The following is a 12,660-nucleotide window of genomic DNA, read 5'->3' as shown; positions in this document are numbered from 1 at the left end:
CTGGGGGGCCCGTTTAACTGGAGGGATTCTGGCAGACAATACAAAAGGTCACAGCTGCTGAGGTACCCTGTACCTGGGTTGGAGGCCAGGGGTTTTTGGTTGCTGATATTGTTTGTTTGGGTCTTGCTTGTCTGTCCATCTTCATCTGATTGTTTCAGTTGTTCAGAATCACCTGTTGGGGGGACTTCCCTGATGGTTCAGTGGTAAAGAATCTGCCTGCCAAAGAAGGGGACATGGGTTCAAGCCCTGGCCTGGGAGGATCTCACATGCCATGGGGCAACTAAGCCCGAGCACCCGAGCCTGCACTCCACAACAGGAGAAGTCACTGCAGTGAGAAGCCCGTGCACCACAACATACAGTAGCTCCTGCTTTCTGCAACTAGAGAAAGCCCATGCATGCAGCAATGAAGACCCAGCCCAGCCAAAAATAAATAATAAAAGAATTGATACTTGGGGATTGAGCTTGGTAATGGCAGCAAGGACCCTTAGAAAAACTTCATTATTGGGACCATCTGGAAGCAAAGCCCCTTCAAAACAGGAAGTACTGTTCCCCCTGGCAGCCCTCTAGGCTGCATTTTCCAAAATTGGGAGACTTTCAGTTATGAATCCATGGAAAAGAAAATGATGGTACTTTTTAGTAACACAGCATGACCACAACATCCTGTAGACTCCTGAGCAAAATGGCCTGTAAATGGATCCTGCATTTACAATGTCCCTCTGCAACTGGATTTACTTTGTAAATAGGAAAAATGGGATGAAGTACCGTAGGTACAGTGATTGTATCAGAATAAACCTGTGCAAAGATGCCAGGTTATGGTCCAACAGGAAGGAAGGCAGAGAAACCTGTTTTGCTTAGTCCTAATGAAAAGGGGGATTTGCTGTCGACCCTATGCGAGGCGGCTGCTTCTCCTTCCACTGTCTGAGCGCAGCCTCAGGCTCAGGGCCCTCTGGTCTCTGAGGGGCCCACAGGAGTGATCTCGCCCTTCTCATACCTGTCACTTGACGGGGCCAGGGAGCTCCACAAGCTCAGATGGGGCGATGTCCACCAAGGAGAGTCCCCACTGGGGCTGTGAATGCTGAGACCAGGCAGCCGGTGGGAATGATCTGGGTCCAGTCTCACTTTCAACTTCAGATTTATGTAATTGGAAGAACAACATACCAACTTACTGAGACAAAGCAAAGAGAAAGGAAGAATTCTTTTTTCATCAAAATTTTTTTTTTTTTAATACTCCAAATCCAACCTGGGCAGGTGTCAAAACTGAATTCAGAACTCATTCAATACCCTTCTCATTTCAGAAGATCGCAGAATGGTGCTGGATAAAGCTCATGAGGAGGCTGTGCTGTAGACCTGGAAAGCCGGCGTGAGAGGCTGTGAGCATGGCTATGTCAATAGCACATGCTAAGTGGGATGTGAATGCTGGGATAGGCCTAAACTTGAGATTGATTCAAAGAGGGATGCACAATAAAGTACAAGAGATAAAACGGAACCCAAATGAGGGTCTTTCAGAATTTCTAGCGAGGGTCTTCAAAGCTTAGAGACATTATACAGATACAGACCCTGAGGCCCCAGAGAATTTAAAGGTGGTTAATAACACACAATAAACTGGAAAATTCTGAAAGAAATGGGAATACCAGACCACCTGACCTGCCTCTATAAAAACCAATATGCAGGTCAGGAAGCAAGTTAGAACTGGACATGGAACAACAGACTGGTTCCAAATAGGAGTACGTCAAGGCTGTATATTGTCACCCTGCTTATTTAACTTATATGCTGAGTACATCATGAGAAACGCTGGGCTGGAAGAAGCACAAGCTGGAATCAAGATTGCTGGGAGAAATACCAATAACCTCAGATATGCAGATGACAACACCCTTATGGCAGAAAGTGAAGAGGAAAAGCCTCTTGATGAAAGTGAAACAGGAGAGTGAAAAAGTTGGCTTAAAGTGCAACATTCAGAAAACTAAGTTCATGGCATCTTGTCCCATCACTTCTTGGGAAATAGATGGGGAAACAGTGTAAACTGTCAGACTTTATTTTGGGGGGCTCCAAAAATCATTGCATATGGTGACTGCAGCCATGAAATTAAAAGACGCTTAGTCCTTGGAAGCAAAGTTATGATCAACCTACCTAGATAGCATATTAAAAAGCAGAGACATTACTCTGCCAACAAAGGTCTGTCTAGTCGAAGCTATGGTTTTTCCAGTGGTCATATATGGATGTGAGAGTTGGCCTATGAAGAAAGTTGAGCGCTGAAGAATTGATGCTTTTGAACTGTGGTGTTGGAGAAGACTCATGAGAGTCCCTCGGACTGCAAGGAGATCCAACCAGTCCATCCTAAAGGAGATCAGTCCTGGGTGTTCATTGGAAAGATTGATGCTGAAGCTGAAACTCCAATACTTTGGCCACCTCATGCGAAGAGCTGACTCATTGGAAAAGACCCTGATGCTGGGAGGGATTGGGGGCAGGAGGAGAAGGGGACGACAGAGGATGGCTGGATGGCATCACCGACTTGATGGGCATGAATTTGAGTAAACTCCGGGGGTTGGTGATGGACAGGGAGGCCTGGCGTGCTGTGATTCATGGGGTTGCAAAGAGTCAGACACAACTGAGCGACTGAACTGAGTAAGACTTATTGGTCAGAGTGCCCCCCCCCCCCCCGACTTCCACCATACACAAGAAATGGAAGGTGCTCTTGGAATGCCTATGTCTTAACCTGTTGAGATTGCCTGCAGTTTCTAATAGCAGGGCAGGCTCAGAAGGGAACAAGAGAATGAAACAGGCCACTCTGTCTTCACAGAGGGAAGAGGTGGACCAAGGTGAAGACCCTACAAGGGACTCGGCAAAAGGTAGGAGGCCCCAAGCTTCTACGTGAATGGGATAATAAATAGTGAGACCTCTGGGACTTCCCTGGCGATCCAGTGGTTAAGACTCCACACTTCCACTGCAGGGGGTGTGGGCTTCATCCCTGGTCGGAGAACTAAGATCCTATATGCTACATAGCACAACCAAAAAAAAAAAAAAAGACCCAGCCCAACCACTGTGCATATTTCAAACAGGAGGGCCCTCAGAAAAGACTGTGTCATCCTAAGGAAGACTCTGGAAGAAGATAAAATAAGTGATGCATCAGATGACTGAGACAGATGAGAATGAGATAGACCACGGAACCCAAGGGCTCCCCTCAATCCCTCCAAGTCCATCAATTTCCAGCATGTAGAACCTCACAGGACTATGACAGTGAGAAACCAACTTTTGGACTTTCTGATCAATATGGGGACCACTTAGCTGTTTCAAATATCTGGCTTTCTAAACTTTGAGACTATGTTTGTAACTAAGGTGTCTTGAGACATTTTGAAAAAGCCTGGTCTCCAATCTCTAGACCATCAGATGGGGAAGACTCATGTGAAGCAGCTATGATTTTTTTTTTTTTGGTCACATTGCTTGTGGGGTCTTTATTCCCCAACCTGAGATTGAACCTGGGCCCTTGGCAGCGAAGTGCCAAGGATCTAACTGGGAGGGACTAGTGCCTCCCTGAAGCAGCTATGTGCTGTGTGGCATGTGGAATATTCCAAGACCAGGGATCAACCCAGTGTCCCCTGTACTGGTAGGCAGAAGTTCCCCAGGAAACTCTTAAAGGAGGGGACAATGAACCTCTACCCTGCAATCTTAGAAGGGTAAACATCTACAAGACCAGTGCCATCCTTGCTGGACTGGACCTTCTGAGGAACACGATGGAAAAGACAGACCCCGTTACAGAAGGGAAACAAACCTTGCCCAAGGTCATCCAAACCTTGGCTGGTTCCATACCCCTGACACTGACTTCTCTGAATGGGCAAGTGAGTCCCTAGCAGATCTTAAGTTGCTTTCCAGAAAGAAGCTGTGAGAAAGAAACTAAGGTGAACAAGACTGCTGCAGTGCTGGCTTTGGTTAAATAAAATTCTTCAGAAGGTAAGTTACTTAAATAACTTGTCAGGTGTTACCAGAATGACTGTTCTTTTGTCTTTTCTGTACTTTTGACCTCCTGGGCTTGGAAGAACAATGATTAGGATTTCTCAAACTCTGGCAAAAGCAGGTACTCTCTCTAGCTGTTGGATATGTTACTCCAAACCTTTTTCTATATTTGAGCATGCTGACCCCTTAGTTATGCCTGTCAGCACTTTCCCACCACCTCTGCCTTCACTGACACTTGGGATAGAGAACCCTCAGATATTAAGGTCGTGTTGGACTAATCAACCCAACTTCCATTCCCCCAGAAGCTGAAACCTGGTCCTCTCCCTTGTGTCCTCAAATAACCCTGGGTGTCTTTCCCCTTTAAAAGTCCACTTGGTCAGCATATTGTAGCAATCATACTTAATTTTCCTGGCCCATGTCCCTTCCATATTTAATATCTATGTGTTTCAGCTAAACTGGTTAACAACTGAGGCACTTGAGGTCAGAGTGATCCCTGACTTGATGTGTGAAGATTATCAGTATGTCTCACACGTACATTCTGTGTGCTTTGCCCTCCCCTCCCCACCAAGGTCCATCTTTTTGATGACCAACTTTGGCCTATGAATGCTGTGACAGCTGGCACATAGGTGCTGTTTGCTTACTGGGGTCAAAAGGTTAACTTGAAATCAGGAATAAGAGTATTTTCAAATGAGTGCTAACAGCTTCTTTACCCAGGTCCTTGTTAGGTCTACACACCCTTAATCGGCAAAAAGTATTCAGAGTGGGCACTGCCACTCTTTCCTCAAGACTGAGGAACAAGGGACTTTCTCAGTGGACGAGTGGTTAAGAAAATGCGCGTCCACTGCAGGAGGCACGAGTTCGATCCTTATTCAGGGAACTAAGCTCCCACAGCTGTGTGGTACAAAAAAGATACAATTTTAAGCACTTAAAAGGTTGAGGAATGATCAAAAAGATGCAGTAGACCGAAATAGTACATGAGGATTAGTCAAATCTTTATCTGCCTCACACTGATCAAGGTTAACTAACATCTGTATGTTTCCTAAGAGGCCAGGAGCCTTGAACACTAAGGTGGATGGCTGGGCTATTTATTCCCCAGGCACTTGGGAGTCTCAACTGCACCTGGTGCACATGAGCTGGTTAAGGCTGGCTAGGACCACCCACCACCCACCCTCCAGCAGAGCATGCTCAGACACCTGCAGAGGCCTATAGCCTAGTTCCAAGAGGGCAGAATGATCCCTGCACCTTCTCCGACCACCTTTCCCCATTGCACCCCACACCTCACACATCCCTGCTGCTTTTTATTAAAGTACTGTTGATTTACAATGTTAACTACTGCTGTATAGCAAAGTGATCTGGTTATACATACATATTTAATACTTTTCCATTAAGGTTTATCATAGGGTATTGAATATAGTTCTCTGTGCTATATAGTAGGGCCTTGTTGTTTATTTATTCTTTACATAAAAGCTTACAGGGAATTCCCTGGTGGCCCAGTGGTTAAGACCCCACGCTACCACTGCAGGGAGCCTGCCTGGGTCTGATCCCTGGTCGGGGAGCTAAGACCCCAAGAGCCATCCAGTGCAGCCTAAAAACTCCCCCAAAACCCAAGTAACCAAAAACCAAACCTTCACCCCAACCTTCTACTCCATCCCTCTTGATCTTTTATGGTTCCATATGAATTTTAGGATTGTTCTAGTTCTGTGAGAAACCTCATGAGTAATTTGACAGAACAATGAACCTGTAGAATGCTTTGGGTAGAATGGGTATTTTAACAATGTCAATTCTTCCAAGGCAAGAGCATTCTGCCCTGCTTTGTAACTCATCATCCTATTGACACTCCTTAGACTTTGGGGAAGCGGGTTTAAGATCTGTTCTCTCATCTCCTCACTCAGCTGACTTGACATGAAACCCTCTTTTGCCTCAAACCTTGGCATTTCAGCATGTTGGTTCCCTGCATGTCAGGCAAGACGAAGCTGGTGTGGGCACAATTCATCTGGGTTATCCAGTGCTATCCTGAGAGCGGAGCGGTCACATGGACTCAAGCATGTGAGTGTCCAGTGACCACCTTGTTTAAGGCTGCTGGAGCTGGGTCTTGTTACAAGCAGTACCCAGGTATAGGAGTGGCCTTAGAAGCCTCTCCCAGAGCAGCAGCAGCAGATTCAGGTGTGGGCACTTCCTACAAGGCTTCACTTGGCTGAATCCTCGACCGAGCGCCCAGTTCTGCGAGCCTGAATGCCTTGCTTGCAGCCTGAACCCTGTTATGCTGTCGGTTTGGTTTGACCCTCGGTGTAGACCCCAAACCTCTAACATCCTGGTCTCTGCAAAACATGGAGGCCCACCTCGAAGTTCAGAACACCTGCTCCCCCATCACCCGAGTCCTGCTCAGCTGTGGCCCCAGCACCACTTACTCCGCTGGCAGTCCTCTGCCTGGCCCTCCGAGTCAGCCTCTGCCACCAAACCTCTCTTCTCAGCCCTCTCCTGCCTCCCCTGACTGCTGAAGTGTGAGACCTTTTTTTCATTTTCAAATTACAACAGGTAAAGAAAGAACAACTTTGTATTGCCTTGTTTATACCGGGGGAAGTCTGAATACCAGTAATTGAGGTATAATGAATAATGGATGTTAACAGCTTTTTTTTGGATAGGAAAAACAAAGAACTTTCTTCCCCCAAAATATCAGTACAGCATATTGTGCTGGATCAAGATTCCAAAGATTCTCAGCTGTGCCAGAGCTGAACCTGAGAGAGGTGATCCTTAAAAGGATCTTAGTTATACTCACAGATCCTTATATTACTTAATATATTTCTCAGCTTTTCCTAGAATCACAAGGTTAACTACTGTTTCAACATGAGTGGATATATAGCTTTTCAACGCAGAAATCGTTAAGTCTCTTTACACTGGTTACACCATGTTTTTATTTCGGTTTGCTCAATGTGAAGAAAAACAAAACAAACAAACCCAATTTCTTCTGCAGTTCTGGTCCTTCTCTACAGTGGCTGTTACAGTCCTGAAGCAGCTGGAATATAGTCAGCAAGGGCCCAGGTGGAGCAACAATTCATCTTGAATCTTTGTAAGTATATATTTATTTCCTTTGGTGCCTTGCACAGTAAGGCACTATAATAACAGAATAGAAATGGCCACAGCAAATAGCTCTAGTGACAATTTACTAGACAAGTTACAGTTTAATGATGGTGGTGGTGATTCTTTCACTTTATTATTTTTTACAATAAGGGTGTCATCTTTGTACTCCACACACACAAAATAAAACAAGTGCTTATGAAAGTCCCTGCCCCCACCCCCCATCTCAAAACATCCTGAATGTAGCTATTCAAGAAGAACAGAAAAATCAAGACATGTTTGATTTCAAAATTTCAATAAAAAAGCAAAGTATGTAATGCAACAGCTGTTCAACTTCCAACTCTAAAATAGGCACCGTTAGACAAACAAAACTCCTCGTATTTTAAATTTCTCCAGCACACATTCCAGTATAAATGTTCTGAACTGTAATCAGCTAGTAATTAATAATGGGAATAGAACCTTAGAACAGAAGTTATATTGCTTCCTTGTACCCCTTTCTCTTACCACTAGAGGGTAGAAGTGTCAGGGGATATAGAGTCAAAGGAAGAAGGATTAAAAAGAAATTCCCAAAGTCACTGTTGTTTGGGACTAGAGAGGAAGACAGCATTTTACAAATGTTCAAAAAATCCCAAGGCAAGTAACACAATTTATTCACTATCAGTCCTACTAGAAAGAATAAAGACATCTGTGTCTTATTATATAAAACTGGACTTTCAGAAGTGTATTACAGGTTCACCAGAAACTATGGATGTAGTTTTAGGCTTCATCAAAGAAAACAAGTACAGACTGAGTTAGATGCTGTACACCTAGCCTAGCTGGATCGGTGTCTGGAACTGCTCACTGTGTCACCCCAAACAGCTGTAAACTAAACAATAGTATGTAACTCCAGAAGAAGCTTAAGGATTGAGGATATGTACACAGCTAATTATATCTCCCCTGCTTCGCGCTCTTCAGAGCTCCTCCTGTCTTCTGATCTGCCATTAGCGCTCTCATAGGACCGCTTCTTATCTTTTCGATCTCTGTCACGAGGTGATCTGTCTCTTGAATTCCTGTCTCTGTCACGTGATGCTAAGTCTTGGTCTCTGAATCTTTCTTTTGAGGATCTGAAAAATATTAATTTGAGGAGCAAAATGTGTTGGGAAACCCAAAACCCAAATGAAAGAATCGGATAAATATTAAGGTACTGATTAGTTGAAGATACACAGAATACATCTAAGAAAGAGGAGTCAGTTTTCTGACAGAAAAGAGCACTACTATATTTGGTAAGGGTACTAATTAAGGAGATGGGTGAAAACAAAGAGCTAAGGGTAAAAAACCATAAGCCAAAATAATGAGACTATCTTGGAAATCATTATCTCAGAGGCAACCCTAAAGCTTCTCCAGCTCACAGCAAATGTATTTAATATGAAAATATACAAGATAATACCTTAAAAATGTTATCCAGCATTTTAAAAACAGAATGTACATTCCAAATTAGATGGAAAGCACCGACTTATGATAGGAGTCAGGAACCAATTTTTCTTTGCTGTCTGGCCAGAGATGTAAAGATTTTAGGTGTTACAGGTCATGTAAGTGTGGTATATTCTTCCTCTTCCTTCTGTCAACTCCTTGGCAATATAAAAACCATCATCCATAGCTCCCTGGCTATATAAAAACGGGCCAATAGGCCAGATTTGGCCTGCAGGCAACAGTTTGTCAATGTTCAACTTAGATAAGAGAACTACTCAATGATATGGCTTTAAGTAACCACTGATTATTTTAAAACTCTGCTTTATTCCTCCTGAGTTAGCTCATTCAACCAATAGGAAAAAAACAGAATAAAAGACAGGTGATCACACTATAATAAATCTTGATTAACCGAAACTGTTTCTTAACACCACCTTTCCATTCCCATACCGAGCCAATAAGAAAGGTAAATATAAGCTCATACCAGAGAATCAGTCAGAAGGAAAACCAAAAGACACTAGGGGATCAGAATTAATATGGAATCTTCTATACCTTCAACATCTAGAATAAATTAGGAACATATCACATTTATTTGGTTCTTTACAGGCGACACGGTACTTTTACATAATTATCTCACTTAACCCATGCTCAGAATTACGATCTGAAGCCTGATTAAGTAATACTTTCAACTACTAAGGCAAGGGAAAAAAACACTACTATACTAGGCAGCTTTAGAAATATCGTTTAAAAAGATTAAACCAAAAAGGTTGAAAGACTAAATGTCAACTTTGAGCATTCTACTGAATTGAGGTTTTAACAAGCTTAATTTTAAAATGATGTTAAATCACACTCCACACATCCCACCCATGTCTTTGTAGGAATGGAATATGAGGACAAAGACTGAGATGCTGCCTAAGAGTAAGGATAGGTACTGCAGGTGAGTCCCAGAGAAACGACGCCAGACTGTGAGATGAGTATCGACTAATATTTTGCCAGAGGTTACAATGACCTGTACAAAAGCAGTTTTTACTCAGTATACCAATAATTCTGATGAAGCAGGTACTCTTCTTCTAAGTAGATAAGGAAAGACAGGAAGGGTAATTAGATAATTCGGCCAAGGCCATTTTCACCCAAGTAGTCTGACTCTGAAGTCTGCACTGTATGCACCTGAACACAGCAGGCAGCAGAAAAATGCACATGTTCCTCGTTTACCAAGGGTGGCTGTTGCCAGGAAAGGCTGCAAGCAGAATCTACTGAGACCAGTACTTCACAGTTGAAGCAGAAGAATGCCAAGTTATTAAAGACCTTTAGGTGGGATTTTTACCTTGAAATTAAAACTGTTACTATGCAGCAATAACTTGATATTCTCTTTTATATCAAGTAGATTTCAACAGCAATTGCTCATTTTCAGCAAAAAACAAAATACTGCTTTGAGACAGTAATCTTGAGTATCAAGATTAGAAGTGTTCTTGAGAAAAGATATACTTCTACAAAAACAATCCTCTTTATGAACAATATGCTGAAAATATTGGATGAGGGATGTCAGGTAGTATGGTGGTCAAATTTCCTATATTACCTTCATAAACACAGGAAACATTAGGGACTGAGTCCCCTAAGAAGGAGACTTCATGCCTACCCCGCCATCGCCACCACCAATGACAACATTTAGAGTGCAGAGATACCAAAACAATGACGGGGGCCAAGGTGACAAGAGAAATTATCTAGACCTTCTACCAACCAGCAAGATGATTCTTAAAATTTACAGTGTAGGTAAGATTCATGGAGAATTTTTTAAAATGTATTTTTCTGGGCACTGTACTGTGTGCCTAGTTTTAATGATGTAAGTGACCTAGAAGCACACTATGAATAACTCTGTCCCTTAAAAATTCACAAATTCCCAGCTCATTCTTTGCATGTGCCTGTAATATCTAAAATATCTCTTTCCTACCTGGTTTTATCTATTCAAATTATACCTACTCTATTTAGGCTTTAGGCTACTCCCTGAAGCTATCTTTTTTAATTACTCTGATATTTCCCTCATCTAAACTCCCAGGTGGCACTAGCAGTAAAGAACCCGCCTGCCAACAAAGGAGATATAAGAGATGCAGGTTCGATCCCTGGGTTGGGAAGATTCCCTGGAGAAGGAAATGGCAACCCACTCCAGTATTCTTGCCTGGAGAATCCCATGGACAGAGAAGCCTGGAGGGCTACAATCCATAGGGTCCCACAGAGATGGACACAACTGAAGCGACTTAGCACTAGCACTAAACTCCCATACTGTTTACTCTGATTCCAGTTTAGCACTTAGGTTAATCTCATTATTGTCAAAATATTAGTCCTATGTCCTAATTCACTTGAATAAAGTTGCTGAACTACCTTTTATATATATATATATATGTTTACTAGGCCTAGTACAGTAGAAGAACTACTTGGTTTTCTAAGAGTAGAACATAAATGTTCTCAGCAAAAATATATGTGAAGTGATGGATGTGTTAACTAACTAGATGGGAGGAATCCTTTCATAATGTACATGTATAGCAAATCACCACAATGTACACTTTAAATATCTTACAACTTTGTCAATTACACCTCAATAAAGCTGGAGGAGGGGGTGGGAACCTACTTGGAACAAGGCGAGAAAATAAATAAAAGGGCCTATCATATCCAACTCAGTCTGTGAGCAGTTTCAGGGAATGGCTAGCTAAGGCGCCAAAAATAAAAAAAGGAATCTGCAGAAAGCTGTTAGAAATTTGTCACAGGTTTTATGTGGAGTAATAATCCATAGAAAGCTTGAGATTAGTAGATACTAGGCACTCAAAAAATGTTTCTGTTTCATAGAAATGACCTGGCTTAAGGGCCATGATGGGACCTGAGAAGTTTGGGGAGCTTGGTCTATACAGAACATGAGTACAAAGGCTCCATCATATTCTAATCCTTTGTCCTGATTAGACGTTCAAGTCCTTTAACATACCTCACCCTGGGTTTGCCCTCCCTGCATGTTTTGAATTTTCATGCCAGTGATGTCTAACTTCCTTAAAATTCTGAACCTGCCCCGCCAAGCTATCTGTATATAACATTGCATACCTATAGTGCAGAATAAACAAGAATATACTGAATTTATCTGCTCTGAAAAAGTAACCAGCTCCAAGAAGTTTAGAAAACAGTAAGTCAAGCAACTCTTAACAAAAGGACTTCTCAGAGTTCCTAATTTGCCAATACATACTGGAGAAGCTCTCACAGTACTGGTACCTAAACTTATTTGCCCATAAAGTACTTTTCCCCAAGACACACTAACCAGAGAAAAGCAATAACCTCTGCACGTATTGGTTCCAATTTCTTACTCTGGCTCATAAGTATATTCTTTCTGAAGTACCCATATAATCAGGGGAAAAAAAAGTTATACACACACACACAAATGTGTACAAATTACCAGATGCAAGTTCAAACCACTAGTATTCCAAGTCTAAACTGTAAAGGTAGTTCCATATCCTCCTATGGACCTCAGTACCTCCTCCTCGATCGCTCTCTGCTCCTGTCTCTAGAACTGTGCCCACTTCTCTGGTGGCTGCGGCTGCGACTACGGCTGCTGGAGCGGGACCTGTGGCGATGGCGTTTCTCCCGGGATTTGGATCGAGTTCTCCTTTTCCGTTCTCGTGACATGGAGCGAGAGCGATGTCTGCGATGCTCCCTGGACCTGGATCTAGAAAAGATATTTAATTTTTAGTTTAGTTGGCACTAAGTTTCTCAATTACTAAAGCCTACTCTTTACAGAGAAACTTACTTAATGCCAATACTATTTCAAATCAGCTAAATCTACACTGAAATAAACTGCTGGTATATTAAATAACTACATACTAGAATTCTGAAAGAAGAAATAGCTCTCAGGTCAGTGTTGTATAAATTTACATCAGGAGTATTCTTTTAAATGAAGGAAACAATCTATACTACTACTACATGCCAAGGACTATATTACCTACATGCTTTATGGATCTAACTATGATTTTTAGTATACTTTAGAAACAAGGTATGTACCTGGTGTACATGAACAGAAGGGAGGAGACACATGAGAAAGAATATTGTTTAGGGTAAGTTTTAACTCACTGAATTGGAAAGGTTATATGAATATCAAAATAAATTTAAATGCCCACAATGTGTCTTGTCAGTGTAATCAAAACAGTTAAGACAGTTCTC

General features: G+C 42.4%; 1 protein-coding gene across 8 annotated transcripts in view; it reads right to left on the bottom strand.

Annotated features, from left to right (window-relative positions):
• Nucleotides 1-7,107: 7,107 nt before the first annotated feature.
• Nucleotides 7,108-12,660, bottom strand: part of LUC7L2 (LUC7 like 2, pre-mRNA splicing factor) — a 54,573-nt gene continuing 49,020 nt past the window's right edge. For all 8 annotated transcript variants that reach the window (XM_065939170.1, XM_065939174.1, XM_065939173.1 and 5 more), the window contains 2 exons: nt 11,978-12,169; nt 7,108-8,126 (listed from right to left, as the gene is read on the bottom strand). In XM_065939170.1, coding sequence (XP_065795242.1) covers nt 7,949-8,126; nt 11,978-12,169 — 370 coding nt within the window. In that variant the 3' untranslated portion in view covers nt 7,108-7,948. The remainder of the gene's footprint in view (nt 8,127-11,977; nt 12,170-12,660) is intronic.

Source organism: Muntiacus reevesi, chromosome 6, assembly GCF_963930625.1.
Source record: "Muntiacus reevesi chromosome 6, mMunRee1.1, whole genome shotgun sequence".
NCBI classification, from domain to species: Eukaryota; Metazoa; Chordata; class Mammalia; order Artiodactyla; family Cervidae; genus Muntiacus; species Muntiacus reevesi.
Note: the sequence above shows the minus strand (reverse complement) of the source record. Positions and strands in the feature narration are given on the sequence as shown.